General features: G+C 40.0%; 1 protein-coding gene across 4 annotated transcripts in view; it reads right to left on the bottom strand.

Annotated features, from left to right (window-relative positions):
• AKAP7 (A-kinase anchoring protein 7) overlaps positions 1–12,657 on the bottom strand; it is a 96,541-nt gene that overhangs the window by 33,935 nt on the left and 49,949 nt on the right. Inside the window, exon 8 of one of the 4 annotated variants that reach the window (XM_071549089.1) lies at positions 1,157–1,302. The exons of the other annotated variants lie outside the window; for them this stretch is intronic. Coding sequence (XP_071405190.1) covers positions 1,265–1,302 — 38 coding nt within the window. The 3' untranslated portion in view covers positions 1,157–1,264. Of the gene's footprint in view, positions 1–1,156; positions 1,303–12,657 lie in introns of those variants that run through there. 4 annotated transcript variants of the gene reach the window in all.

Raw genomic sequence — 12,657 nt, 5'->3', positions numbered from 1 at the left:
ACACCAAAAAGATGTTAAGGAGAGTATAAAAATTTTCCTTTACTTTCAAATTATTTACTATAGTAAAATAGTGAATTTTTTTTCTTATGTGTATAAAAATTAAACAAGAGAAAGATGTGGCAGTGGTAAGGCTCTAATGAATATGTTCTGACATAAATTGGTAAACCTTAATTTTCAACAAATTATCACTATGCTGTTCTTCTTTTAAGAGGACTTTCATTTTTTCTGACATGTTGTTTTGCATATTTTCTTTACATTCCTGATTACATGTAGTGTTTTTAAATTATCAGTTTAAAAAAACAGAAAACCTGGCTATGAAGAAAAAGAAATTAGAGAACATTTCTCATACATCCTTCCCTTGTTTGCCATTCAAACATGACAAATTTTTACATTTAAAATAAAAGGCATTATGAACACAGTACAGTGAGACATTTTTTGCAATGTGCATATATTTTTGATCACATTATGTTAAAATTTTCTCTCTGGAACACTGAGTGTTGTGCATAGACTAGAAGAACAATTCCTGTTTAAAAAAAAAAGAAACGTTTTCCACTAGAACAAGCAAATCGAATGCATTTCTTAAGAGAAAAAAGAAATTACAATGAATTGTGACTACTAATATTCTTTCCCTTCAAAGACTGTCAGGAAAGTAATGAAATGCACTGACATTGTGCCACAGTTTTGTGTGTCAGATGCTAATGCCACTGACCCCAGTCAGTATGTTATTGCTGATGCATTGCTCTTCTTCAGCATTCTTTACTAAGATTCTTCTTGGGTTTGGAATACTTACATAAATCGCCCACTGAATGTGCCCAAAACAGCTGCCATAAGGTTGCACTGGGAGGTCTTGATTGCATTCCCCTTTCCATTCCTGTTGCAACACTACTCAGTATTGCAGCTTTTCCCTGATCTCCTACATTTGGAGCTCCAGAGCCTACATGTGTTGATTTTCCAAGAAATTACAAAGTTCCTTTTCTCCTGCTTGTTAAATCTGCTGTTAAGAATGCAAGTCAAGACAGAATTGAGATTTAAGGTAGTCCTTTCTGTAAAAATTTGGATTTATTCTAGAAATAATTGACAGCAAACCAGCAAGATGCTCCTTAAGTATGTATTATTATAGTCTGAATAAGAATTAAATGTTGAATAGACAGATACCTTACGCTCTTTGAAGTTCTGGAAATCAATAGTAACAGGTTATTTTTTATGACTTTCTAGTGAGAACAAATTCCTTGCATTTTAGGTCACTCTTCAATCTTCTGCCATATTATCCAATATACCAGTGAAAATGAAGTCTTTGTTGCTCTGCAAATAAATACTTAGCATTAAAGAACAGAAAGGACCAATAGTTACTGTGCCTTACAGCTATGTTTTAAGATTGTATCCAAGACTTTTCGTGATTCATCGGAGGTAAAAAGAAAGTAGCATAGGAATCCATGTACAACTTGTGTTAAAAAAAAACACAATTAATAAGGTTTTGATGCTGTCAGCTAGATTGCTGCACCTTAATATGGTTCACTGAAATCTGCTGCCATTTGCTTTAGTGAACTTTACAGCTAATCACACCTTAATCAGTTTGTTCAGATAATAAAAAAACAAATATTGTGTAAGGATTAACCCTGTCCTTTGAAATCACACATTTCACATCAAAACCTTCCAGCAAATCTCTACATTTGAATTTATCCCTAAATAAATCCTTTTCTTTCGCAGTCAACAGTTCTTCGGAAAGATCAGCCACAGTAGGAAGGTCTGTGAAAGAAGCAGGGAGAAAGAGGGATACTCCAACCACTGACCAGGTTCAGACCAGAAAATCCTCAATTTTAAGTGCTTGGCAGGCGCACACACATCGAATCTGCAGGTGGTCAGACAGATGACCACGATCAATGCCCAGAGGAATTCTAATTTCCTCCCTGCCAATGAGATAAGAAAGCATCTTAGTCTGCCAAGCAGTTAATCCCCCCCATTACTGAGGTTTTGGCCAATGGTAGCAGGCAAAACTTCCTTGTCTCACATCTGCACTGCACATCTACAAGGCTCCACAGGAACATCATCTTTTTGGCCCAACTAAACCCATTCAGCTCATCAGAGGGCTGGGTGGGCTAACAGCCCATGCTATAATAGAGATAAGGCTGAACTATGGAACCCTCTCTGGCTTTATATTTCATATAGCTTCAACAGCTATTTTGCAGAAACTCATCAGTCTTCACCTTGAGTTTCAAACAAACTAAGCATGGATCCTTCAGGCCACCCTGTTGCTTGAATTTTTTTATCTGATTTAGGTGCAGCACTGTGGCTTTCATCTGACATGTACAATGTGACTTGAAGCAGTATGTACAAGGTGAAGCCCAAATCTACGCCAGCTAAGACCAATACACAGAGAACAGTCTTTGCAATTGCAGACAGCAAATGCACTAAACTTATTTCAGGAAAAACTTTGCTCTCAGTCCTGCCTAAAAAGACAGAAACTGGACAATGGAAAGTATTTCAGGATCTATCTCACATGTTCTTGAACATTGTAAGCATTAAGTCCAGCAATCATTTACTGACTGTAACTTAAAAAAGCTGTTTCTTTCCTTTTACAATTTTTTATGGCTCTTTTAATTTAGACTATGTAAAGAAAGGGAAAAATAACATGGAATTTAAAATGTTTATCTCACAAACAGGCACAAAAATACATTAATTATTAATATGTCTTTGCAGTAAATGTAATGAATAATCTCTATTTATCACTTCCAGGTGACCCCTCAGCATATGGTCTACCAACACATCCCAAACACACCAATAGATTGAAAGCTGGGTAACTGTTGGTATAATTTTAACTAACAGGCATTACACTGCCATGATGGCATGTGTGTGAATCTACCACATTGATCACCATGAAGATAAATGCCAGATAGTCTCTGCTAAAAGATCAGCACAGGCAGTAACACTGATGCATTTCATATGATATTCTGTGCCAAGATTTTCTTGAGACCAAAGTAGAAAACTTATTCTAAATGGAAATGAAAGGAGAATTGGGAATGCCAGCCAACTTTTGCTTTCTCAGATGACTGTGAACTAAACTCATTTTCATTAGTCATACACAGATTCTTTTTATTCCTTTTAGACATTCTTCTCAAAAAACCTAAGTAACACAAAAGTCATATCATCCTGCACCAAAATTAACAGAATTTTTTTCTAGAACCCTGCCATTCTTTTGCTACAGATCAATAGCCTCCTAATTTTGATTTGAACAAATAGTTCTTCCAGTTTTTCATTGGCCTCCAATTATAGATAACATAAAATATTGAAGTTAATTAAAATAATGTAGACCTAATTATAGTACTTACCCAAGAGACTCAACAGCAGAGATTTAAAATTAAAAGACACACATTTCCAAATAAACCCGTAAGCTCTTTTTTCAGTCATGTAAGAGCACTGACAGCATTAATCTGAATGTTATGTATACAAGGGAAAAGTAAAGTCAGAACAAGTGAAACAAAGATTATGCATTATAATTTTCTATCACATCTCTATAAAAACATGAAGCAACAATAACTACATAATATAAAGTCCGCAACACTGAAAGGGCATAATCTGAAAGTCCTAGAAATATATGGAGTCAAAAGGGAGCTAACAGCTAGGAGTTATTTACTGGAAGGTTCTCAAAAAAAAAAACAGCTAGCACGACATCTAGAAGACTTTCTTGTATCTTCATCTAGAAACATGCTTACCATCTTGCAAAATCAGTTTTAAGACTCACAACTATGAGGGAAGAGAATTCTGGAATTTTAGTTTTATATATGAACACCTATTTACCTACTTGTAGAAAAATTGTATCATTTTGAGAAAAATATGTTCATTCTTAAAAAGCAATTTAGGAAGTGGGAGCTTTGACTGAGACGCTTATATTAACAGAGTAAAATGTAAGTAACTGAGTGGGAATTCCTGCATCTTTCTATACTCGAAGGACACAGTGATATTTATAAAGGTCATAAAAAGAGAATGTGATTCTGCATTTGCTGCATGAATGAGAGGATACTACATCTACTAAGTGAAATAAATTCTTTCTCTCTACCTCAGTGTATTGAAAAGTGTTTACAAAATGTACTCATGTAAACAGGCTTTAGAGGAAGTAAAATGGTTTCTGTTTGTTCTGGGTTCTGTTTATTTCCATAAAATTTCTGTGTACTGTACAAACTACAACTGTGTTTCCCTCCTAGAGAAGGGAAAGAGACATTTGTTTTGATCCTTAGCAATGATAAATACATCTGGAGAGAGGAGAAATCACTGGTAACACCTTCAGTATCTGCTCTGATTTTAAAAATGCAATTTTATACTGATTGATAAAATAAGGTTTATCTATGTATTTTAATTACGATGTTAAACATGAACTTTTTATTTAAGTGCTAATGAAGCTTCTATGTAAGAATGTAAAATATAGTATAGCTTGAAAAATTAGCTCACATACAAAAGATAACAACATCCAACAGCCAAAAAAGATGCTCCTTTAAATGGATCTTCATGTATGAGATTCTCTGAACTGTTACAAAAAAAAGGAACATTCCACTGAATCATGTAGTAACAATGTATAAGAAAATGAACATCTGGGCTGTATTCTATCCAAAGCCTATCATGAGGAACCTACTGTGCAACTGGTAGGAAGCAGCTTTGAAACATATCAAGGTACCATACAAGTCCCATAGACAAAGGCTGTCCAAACCCACATGTATTCAATGGTTTTCTGGTGTGCTTATTCTTAACCTCCTCCATGCAAACACCACCCACTGCTGTGGCTGAATAGATTAAAAGGTTTCCAGCAAGAAAAGAGCTGCTTAAAAAGAACATTTTGCATTACCTCACCATAAACATGTATGCATGTGCATATACCCAAACATGCAAACACAGGCACAGACATCATCATCATGGCTAGGCTTCGCGAATGAAGATTTGAGAAGGGCACTACCCACGCTTGCTGCAAGCGTGCTGGTGGCTAAAAAGGCCGATACGGGATAGGCAAGTCCGGTCACAAAAGGCACAGCGGAACGTCTCCCTAGGTGATATTGGCAAGGAACGGTTCTTTCTGCATTATCTTTTCTCCTCAAGACTGACTCTCCATGCATTCTCCAAGGAAGCAGCAGCGTCGTGAATGGTGTGTCTCCATGAATCCCGATTGGAGGCCAGAGTGGACCATTGGTGGCAGTCAATATGGACAAGGCTGAGGTGTTGTTTCAGGGAGTCCTTGTATTATCTCTTCTTCAGGGCTCCTCTCTTGTGGCAGCCGGTGGCGAGTTCACCATAGAGCACAATCTCTGGGAGGCGGTGATCCTCCATCCTGGAGACGTGCCCTGCCCAGCGCAGCTGCGTTCTCATCAGCATGGCCTCGATACTGCTGACCCCTGCCTGTTCAAGAACAGACACATTGGTCACGTAATCAAACCAGTGGATGTTTAGGATTGAACGGAGGCAGCGCTGATGGAAGCGTTTGAGAAGCCGCAGGTGGTGGCGGTAGATGACCCAGGATTCAGACCCATATAAAAGAGTAGACAGTACAATGGCTCTGTAGACACTAATCTTTGTACTTTTCTTCAGGTGTTTATTGGACCAGACTCTTTTATGGAGTTTTCCAAAGGCTTTGTATGCCTTTGCCAGCCTGTTGTCTATCTCTTTGTCAATCTTACCATCTGAGGAAATGATACTTCCCAGATAGGTGAACTGCTGGACTGACTTAAGCTCTGAATTGCCTATGGTGATGTGAGGATGATGGAAGACTTCTTGAGGTGCAGGTTGGTAGAGAACTTCCGTCTTCTTCAGGCTGACTTCCAGCCCAAAAAGCTCAGCAGCCTCTGCAAAGCAGGATGTTAAGCGCTGCAGAGCTGCTTCTGTGTGAGCAACGAGGGCGGCATCATCAGCAAAAAGCAGCTCACGGACAAGGTGATTCAGGGCCTTGGTGTGGGCGTTCAGTCGCCTTAGGGTGAATAGGCTTCCATCGGTACGATATCGGATGTAGATGTCGTTTTCTTCATCGAGGTCTGCTGTGGCTCTTTGGAGCATCATGCTGAAGAAGATTGTGAATAGAGTTGGTGCAAGAACGCAACCTTGTTTCACACCATTGGTTATTGGAAAGGGCTCAGAGAGTGCATCGCCATATCTGACTTGTCCACGCTGATCCTCATGTAGCAGGATGATCATTTTGAGGAACTTGGGGGGACATCCTAAATGTTCCAAGATCTGCCACAGGCCTTTTCTGCTCACAGTGTCGAAAGCTTTGGTGAGGTCAATGAAGGTTACATAGAGACCTTTGTTCTGTTCCCTACACTTCTCTTGCAGTTGTCTGAGAACAAACACCATGTCTGTGGTGCTCCTATTGGCTCTGAAACCACACTGGCTTTCAGGTAGAAGATCTTCTGCAATAGTGGGTACTAATCTGTTCAGAAGTATTCTTGCAATGATTTTACCAGCAATGGAGAGCAAAGTAATACCTCAGTAATTTGAGCAGTCTGATTTTTCTCCTTTCTTCTTGCACAGGGTGATAATGACTGCATCACGGAGATCTGGTGGTAGTTCCCCTTGTTCCCAGCAACGCACAACAAGGTCGTGGAATTTGGCATGGAGTGCTTGACCTCCATGCTTCCAGATTTCAGGTGGAATTCCATCAACCCCAGCTGCCTTGCCAGGTTTCACCTGTTGTATGGCCTGGAGTATCTCTCCCATAGTAGGGGCTGCATCCAATTCATGTTTCACCGGTTGTTGTGTTATGTGCTGAATTGCTGAGCCTTGGACTACACAGCTGGCATTGAAGAGAGTCTGAAAGTGCTCAGACCATCGGTTCAGGATGGAGGTTTTATCTGTTAGAAGCAGTTGACCATCTGCACTGAGTAGGGGGCTTTGAACCTGGTATGTGGGTCCGTACACTGCTTTCAGGGCCTCATAGAATCCTCTTTGGTCACCCAAATCTGCTCATAGTTGTGTCTTTTCTGCTAGGTCGAGCCACCATTTGTTCTGGATGTCTCAAAGTTTCTGTTGGAGCTTACTGCATGCAAGATGAAAGGCGGCTTTTTTTATATGGCAAGATGGCTGAGCAAGGTGTGCTTGGTGAGCAGTTCTCTTCTTCTTCAGCAATTCCTGGATCTCTTGATTGTTCTCATCAAACCAATCTTTGTTTTTCTTGGAGGAGAACCCTAGGGACTCTTCAGAGGACTGCAGGATGCAACTTTTAATATGTTGCCAAAGGGCTTCAGGAGAGGGATCTATGGGATTATCTTTAAGTCTAGTTTGAAGGTTTCCCTGGAAGCTGTCTCTCACTGTGGCTGTTTGAAGATTGCTGACTTGGAGCCTCCTCCTTGGAATGCCGCCTCTCTTAGGTTTGGGCTTGAAGTGGAGGTTAAGTTTGCAGCGCACAAGGCGGTGGTCTGTTTGACATTCTGCACTTGGCATCACTCGAGTATGACGGACATCACTGACATTTCTCTGTTGTACTAAGATACAGTCAAAGAGGTGCCAGTGCTTGGATCGAGGATGCATCCAGGTTGTCTTCAGGCTGTCTTTCTGTTGAAAGACAGTGTTGGTGATGGTGAGCTGCCGTTCTGTGCAAAACTCTAGCAGGAGGCGTCTGTTGTCATTGCAGTTTCCAACGCCATGCTTGCCCAGGACTCCTTTCCAGGCTTCAGAATTCTTACCTACTCTGGCATTGAAGTCACCAAGGATTATGATCTTATCATCTGCAGGAACATTTTGGGTGAGGCAGCGCAGGTCTGTGTAGAATTTGTCTTTTTCCGCTGGGTCAGCTTGGAGAGTTGGGGCATATACGCTAAAAAGAACAACATGTTGCTTGTTGTGTAGAGGGAGGCTTAAGGACATAATGCGATTGGAATGACCTGTCGGCAGATTTTCAAGTTTGGAGGCAATGGAGTTTTTAATCATGAAGCCAACTCCTGAAAGGTGTCTTTTGGTTTTGGGTTTGCCTGACCAGTAGAGTGTGTAGCCAGCACCATGTTCTTTAAGACTGCCTTCCTCATGAAGACGAACTTCACTGAGAGCAGCAATGTCAATGTTGAGCTGTGACAGTTCGTGGGCAATTAGAGCAGAACGATGCTCAGGACGTCCACTATCCCCAGTATCAAGCATGGTTCTGATGTTCCAACATGCGAGTGTTAGTTTGAGCACACGTTTGAAGACAGGTGTATGCCTTTGAAATCTCTTTGTTTTTGTTTGACCGCATGGAAGATGCCAGTTGGCCGCAGTTATCCAACCGGGTGTGGAGATGAGCTTTGTTTAGGCCACCTTTGCTAGGCCCCTCTCCATGTGGAGCAAGCAGTGCTGTCCTTAGAAAAGGCTGCTTGGTCATTCAGGATGCTGCCGCAAGAGACTGTCATCTCCAGGGTCAAGTCTCTAATGACCCATATCCTGAACCGCCTGCATGCAGCGTTGGGTCTGCGGCTTCCAGCTGCTTCCTTTCACCTGCCGTTTTCGACCCTCACCTGTCGCTACAGGGCTTTGCAATGTGGGTGAACCCTTCGAGCCTGCACAATGGATTTTTTAGGTGAGGCACAGCGTGCACAGAACTGGCCCCACCCTTTACTCCTAAGGTTCATCTGCCACGGCCTAGCGATCTTGGACGGTGACAGCGAATACCTCAGGACGTAGGTTTGGTTAGAGTATCCTTCTCTTAGATGGATGGCCTTACAGGGCTAAACGAGGGCCATCTGCCCGGGTTTGGGGTTGGAGTTGTCCTTCTCCTAGGATGGTTGCCAGACGGCTGGCGAGCCCATCCTGCCCGTGGACACACTTTGTTTGACCCTTCAGCTGAGACCTGTCTGGCATGGGAGACCCTACCGGCGGCACAAACCACCTCCAGCATAGCTCTCAACCTCATGAGGGCACGCAAGCTTCTCCCCCGCGACAAGGGGGTGTCCCAGGAGAAGAGACACAGACAAAGACACATATATATGTATATATGCATTTATGTATCAATCCTATATACTGGTAATTTGTCTTTAATGAATGCCAAAAACAGACAAGCACCAAACATTTAAAGCATTTAGACAGGACCAATGCATCTGCATTCAAAAACTGAGTAAAATCCACATATTGTATTATTGTCCAGCAGGAACTGGACACTCCTTTCCTAAATTAGCCAGAAGATTAAGAGTCCAATGGGCATTTTAACATTGTGCCTGAGACCTCCATAAAACTAGACAGTCCAGCAAATAATCCTAGGATTACAGAGCCTGACTCGGGGCAGGGTGGGGTTTATTCTTTGGCTCTATGAGATTTGAATTCTCTGCTACTCTGGTGAAGCTTCTTGAAGGTTAAAGGTGCATCATTCAGCTTCCATGCTAAGCTGCCAGTTGTGGCTTCCCCAGCCTTCAGGGGCTTGAATTCCCCCAAGATGGAAGAAGAAAAAGGCCACGATGTCCAATTTGAGTCCAAAGAGTTTACTCTTTAAAATTAGAAAAAAAAGTACAACCTGATCTGAGTACCTGTGTATCATAAGCAGTAGATACTGAGCATTGGAATCCAGTAGGGTGAGATGCCTAACTCAAAAAACAAAGGAAGACAGAGAGGTATTGACCTAGTCCTTTTGGGGCATTTCCCACTGGCTTCTTTAATTCAGCAGCCAGTTTAGTCTGCACTTTCTTGACTCTGCTCTGAGATACTGGACTCTGCACACAACTGGAAATAGAGGAATCTTATGCTGGTGCCAAATTTCTGCAAGAGATACTCACCTAACACCCTTTTTTCCACTTGTACATTTTATTTATACACAAAGACACATAATAACCCCCTCCTTTAATACAAAACAGGAGAACCTGCCAACATAATACATCTATGAAATGTACTTTTCAGTCAGGTAGATAAGATACATTAACACATGCGGCACAGGTTATATTTCACTGTGCAACTGACTGTGGACCAAGACTGTGGACTAAAATCTGTTTGCAAAACAACCCCTAAGAGAGAGTCTGTAGACTGTAGATCTGTAGGTCTTGTACTATGGTTGCACTACTAGTACAAAGTTATTAATGTGACTGTACTGAACAGATCATTACACATGAATTTGAACAAATATAAATTAATGTTGAAAAAAAGTATGTATGTGATAGAATATAACCCCTTAAAGATTCCTCCATATTAAATAAACCAATAGAGACAGAAGTGTTCAAATAAAAAAGCAATAGTCAGAATAGCTACTGCTAAGAAGACAAACTTAATAGATATATATACAGCCGACTAATTCCATTAGTTTGAGCAGGGCAGCCCGTCTAGAGAAGTGGGATGCTAAGCAGAAGCTCAAAAGTATTCAAAAATTTAAAAAAATTTTGTAGTCCACTAGTGCACTCTACTATATAAATTTTACCTTTAAATCTATCCTAGCGCAGAGCAATATTCTCCCAAAATAATTTTCTTTTCCTTAGAATTTCATTAGGTAAGCCCCACTACCACTGGCCCTGTACCACTGAAGTACCAAACTGAGAAGGAAGTGAAGAAAAGGACTGAAATTGACTGGAGGGTTTAAAATTGACAGCACATATAATAAATCAGAAAGATTTAAATTTTTAAAACCTCTTAGCCCTTGTTCTTCATAAGCACCTGCGTAAATAAACCATCACTGTGAAAAGGTGTCATATGAGCAAATAAAAGGCCCCATGATACAAAGAAGTAAAAATACACATTTCTTTATCAGGAAAGTATTTGCAATAGTTCTAAAATAACTAAAGCATTAGGATTCCCATGTATATTTCAAATTATAGATTTAGGTTTACTGTGAAATGCATGGGGTTCTATGCCTATATAGAAAGAGTTGTATTATAACATTGGGAACTCCATTTGGAGAGACAGTATGCCTTCATGTATTCTGTGCACTTAGAAATTAAGAAAAGCTATTCCAAGAATATAAATAACCACTAAGTACATTCAAACCAATCCAGGTAATGAATTATAAAGAAAGATAAACCAGATATTCCCTGTATTTCTGGAAAAAAATAAAGGAGAAGCTCTGACTAGATAACTGGAAGACAACTGGAAGAAGCAATGATGTAACAGCTACTCTGGATGGTGGATGGTATATTATTTGAGATATTGTATATATAGGGAAAGCAAATTACAACGTATAGAAAGCAGAATTTACCAATAATAAAGATCACAGAGAATTCAGCATAATCTTATTCTAAAAGAGTACATCTATAAGTAGGTATATTTTCTGGGTAAAATAATGATTGCTTTTACTTGCTTTCATGTGAAAATAACATTTCTAATAATAAAGATACACTAACAAGTCTCCTCTTCTGCCAAAGGTGGTATAACAACCCAATTAAATGATGCAAATTTTTAACACCCAATGTGTTTTTGTATGCAATATGATAGGAATGGGGAATGAAAACTATAGAGCTTGCCTGCATTTGAAAGATAAAACAGATTAACATTGCCTGGGAATTTTGAAGTACTAAGAGCTGTTTCTGAATAATTCCATATGTGAACGCTCTTATTTTGGAATAAGAGAGCGCTTTGTTTCTGTTCAGCTTGACCCACTTTCCAAAAGTATTTAATTAGGAGCAGTTTTATGTGTAAGAAAGGCTTTTGTTTGTTCTCTTGATTAAAGCAATAAACTTCAGTATCTAGGGGTTTTGATTCAAAATGCCTTAAACATTACAAAAAACCCAAAAAAGCTACGGAAACAGTGCTGAGGTATTAAAATGAAATAGTGGCATTTTCACTGCCTCTCTAAACAAATTATTGAAAAGGTAAAAGGTTTTTTAAATAGCCTTCAGTCAGCAATTATTTTCTGCTGAAATCCATAGTCTCTGGATGGCTACTCAGAATTCTTTAAGACAAACCTGTTCTTTGCAAAGCATGAAGTAATAGCAGAAAGTTTTAAAAGTATGTGGCAGAGGGTCCAACTGTAGTGTCTTGAGGTTTTAGAAATCAAGCTATTTACCTCAAGTAAAACCACGCTGTCTAGAGGAGACAAGAAGAGCTCTCTCTTCTATACTCTGGAAAATTCAAATCCAGGTAACAGAAATCTGTGGTGTCAACTTAAGCTGTCAAGCTCAGCACTGTGACCCCCACATATGCCCAAATATCTGCTCAGAATGCAAGCAGTGTGAATCCACTCTGTCTCAGAAAACACAAGGTGGACACATTTAGAAAATTAAAAAATTAGAAGCCTGACTTCAGATGTCTGTAAGTATGTCTAGCAAATATGAGTATGAATACTTTGGTCATGGAAGCCTCCTGAGTTAGTGATGCTGGTGCAGAAATTAGAACTTAGCTAAACACTATAGCATCAACCTACAGATGGCAACCAACACTTGAGAAGCTGTAAATGGCAAGGTTTGGCACTCCTCTGCCTTTGGTGGTTCTATTCTAAACCACATCTTCTGGTAAGTGCTCAAGCTGTGGGATGGGGGGTTAAGCACAGTGCTGGACTGTCTCTTTAGGTGATGGCTGACAGATAAGGACCCAAATGCAGACTCAGACATACTCCTCTAAGAAGAAATTAAAACTCTTCATGTATATAATATAGCAACATGTTTATGAATTGTGTCACCCTCCCAGAAAGTTCTCTATACTGCATGAGTGACCCCTCCAACCTTTCATATCCAACAGATCTGCCCAACTGTCCTGTAAACAGAGACAAGGTTCAGTTCTCTCTCCTGTCATTAAATATTAATTCAGATC

Source organism: Pithys albifrons, chromosome 2 (genome assembly GCF_047495875.1).
Source record: "Pithys albifrons albifrons isolate INPA30051 chromosome 2, PitAlb_v1, whole genome shotgun sequence".
In the NCBI taxonomy this organism is placed as follows: Eukaryota; Metazoa; Chordata; class Aves; order Passeriformes; family Thamnophilidae; genus Pithys; species Pithys albifrons.
This window is presented reverse-complemented; position numbering and strand designations above follow the sequence as displayed.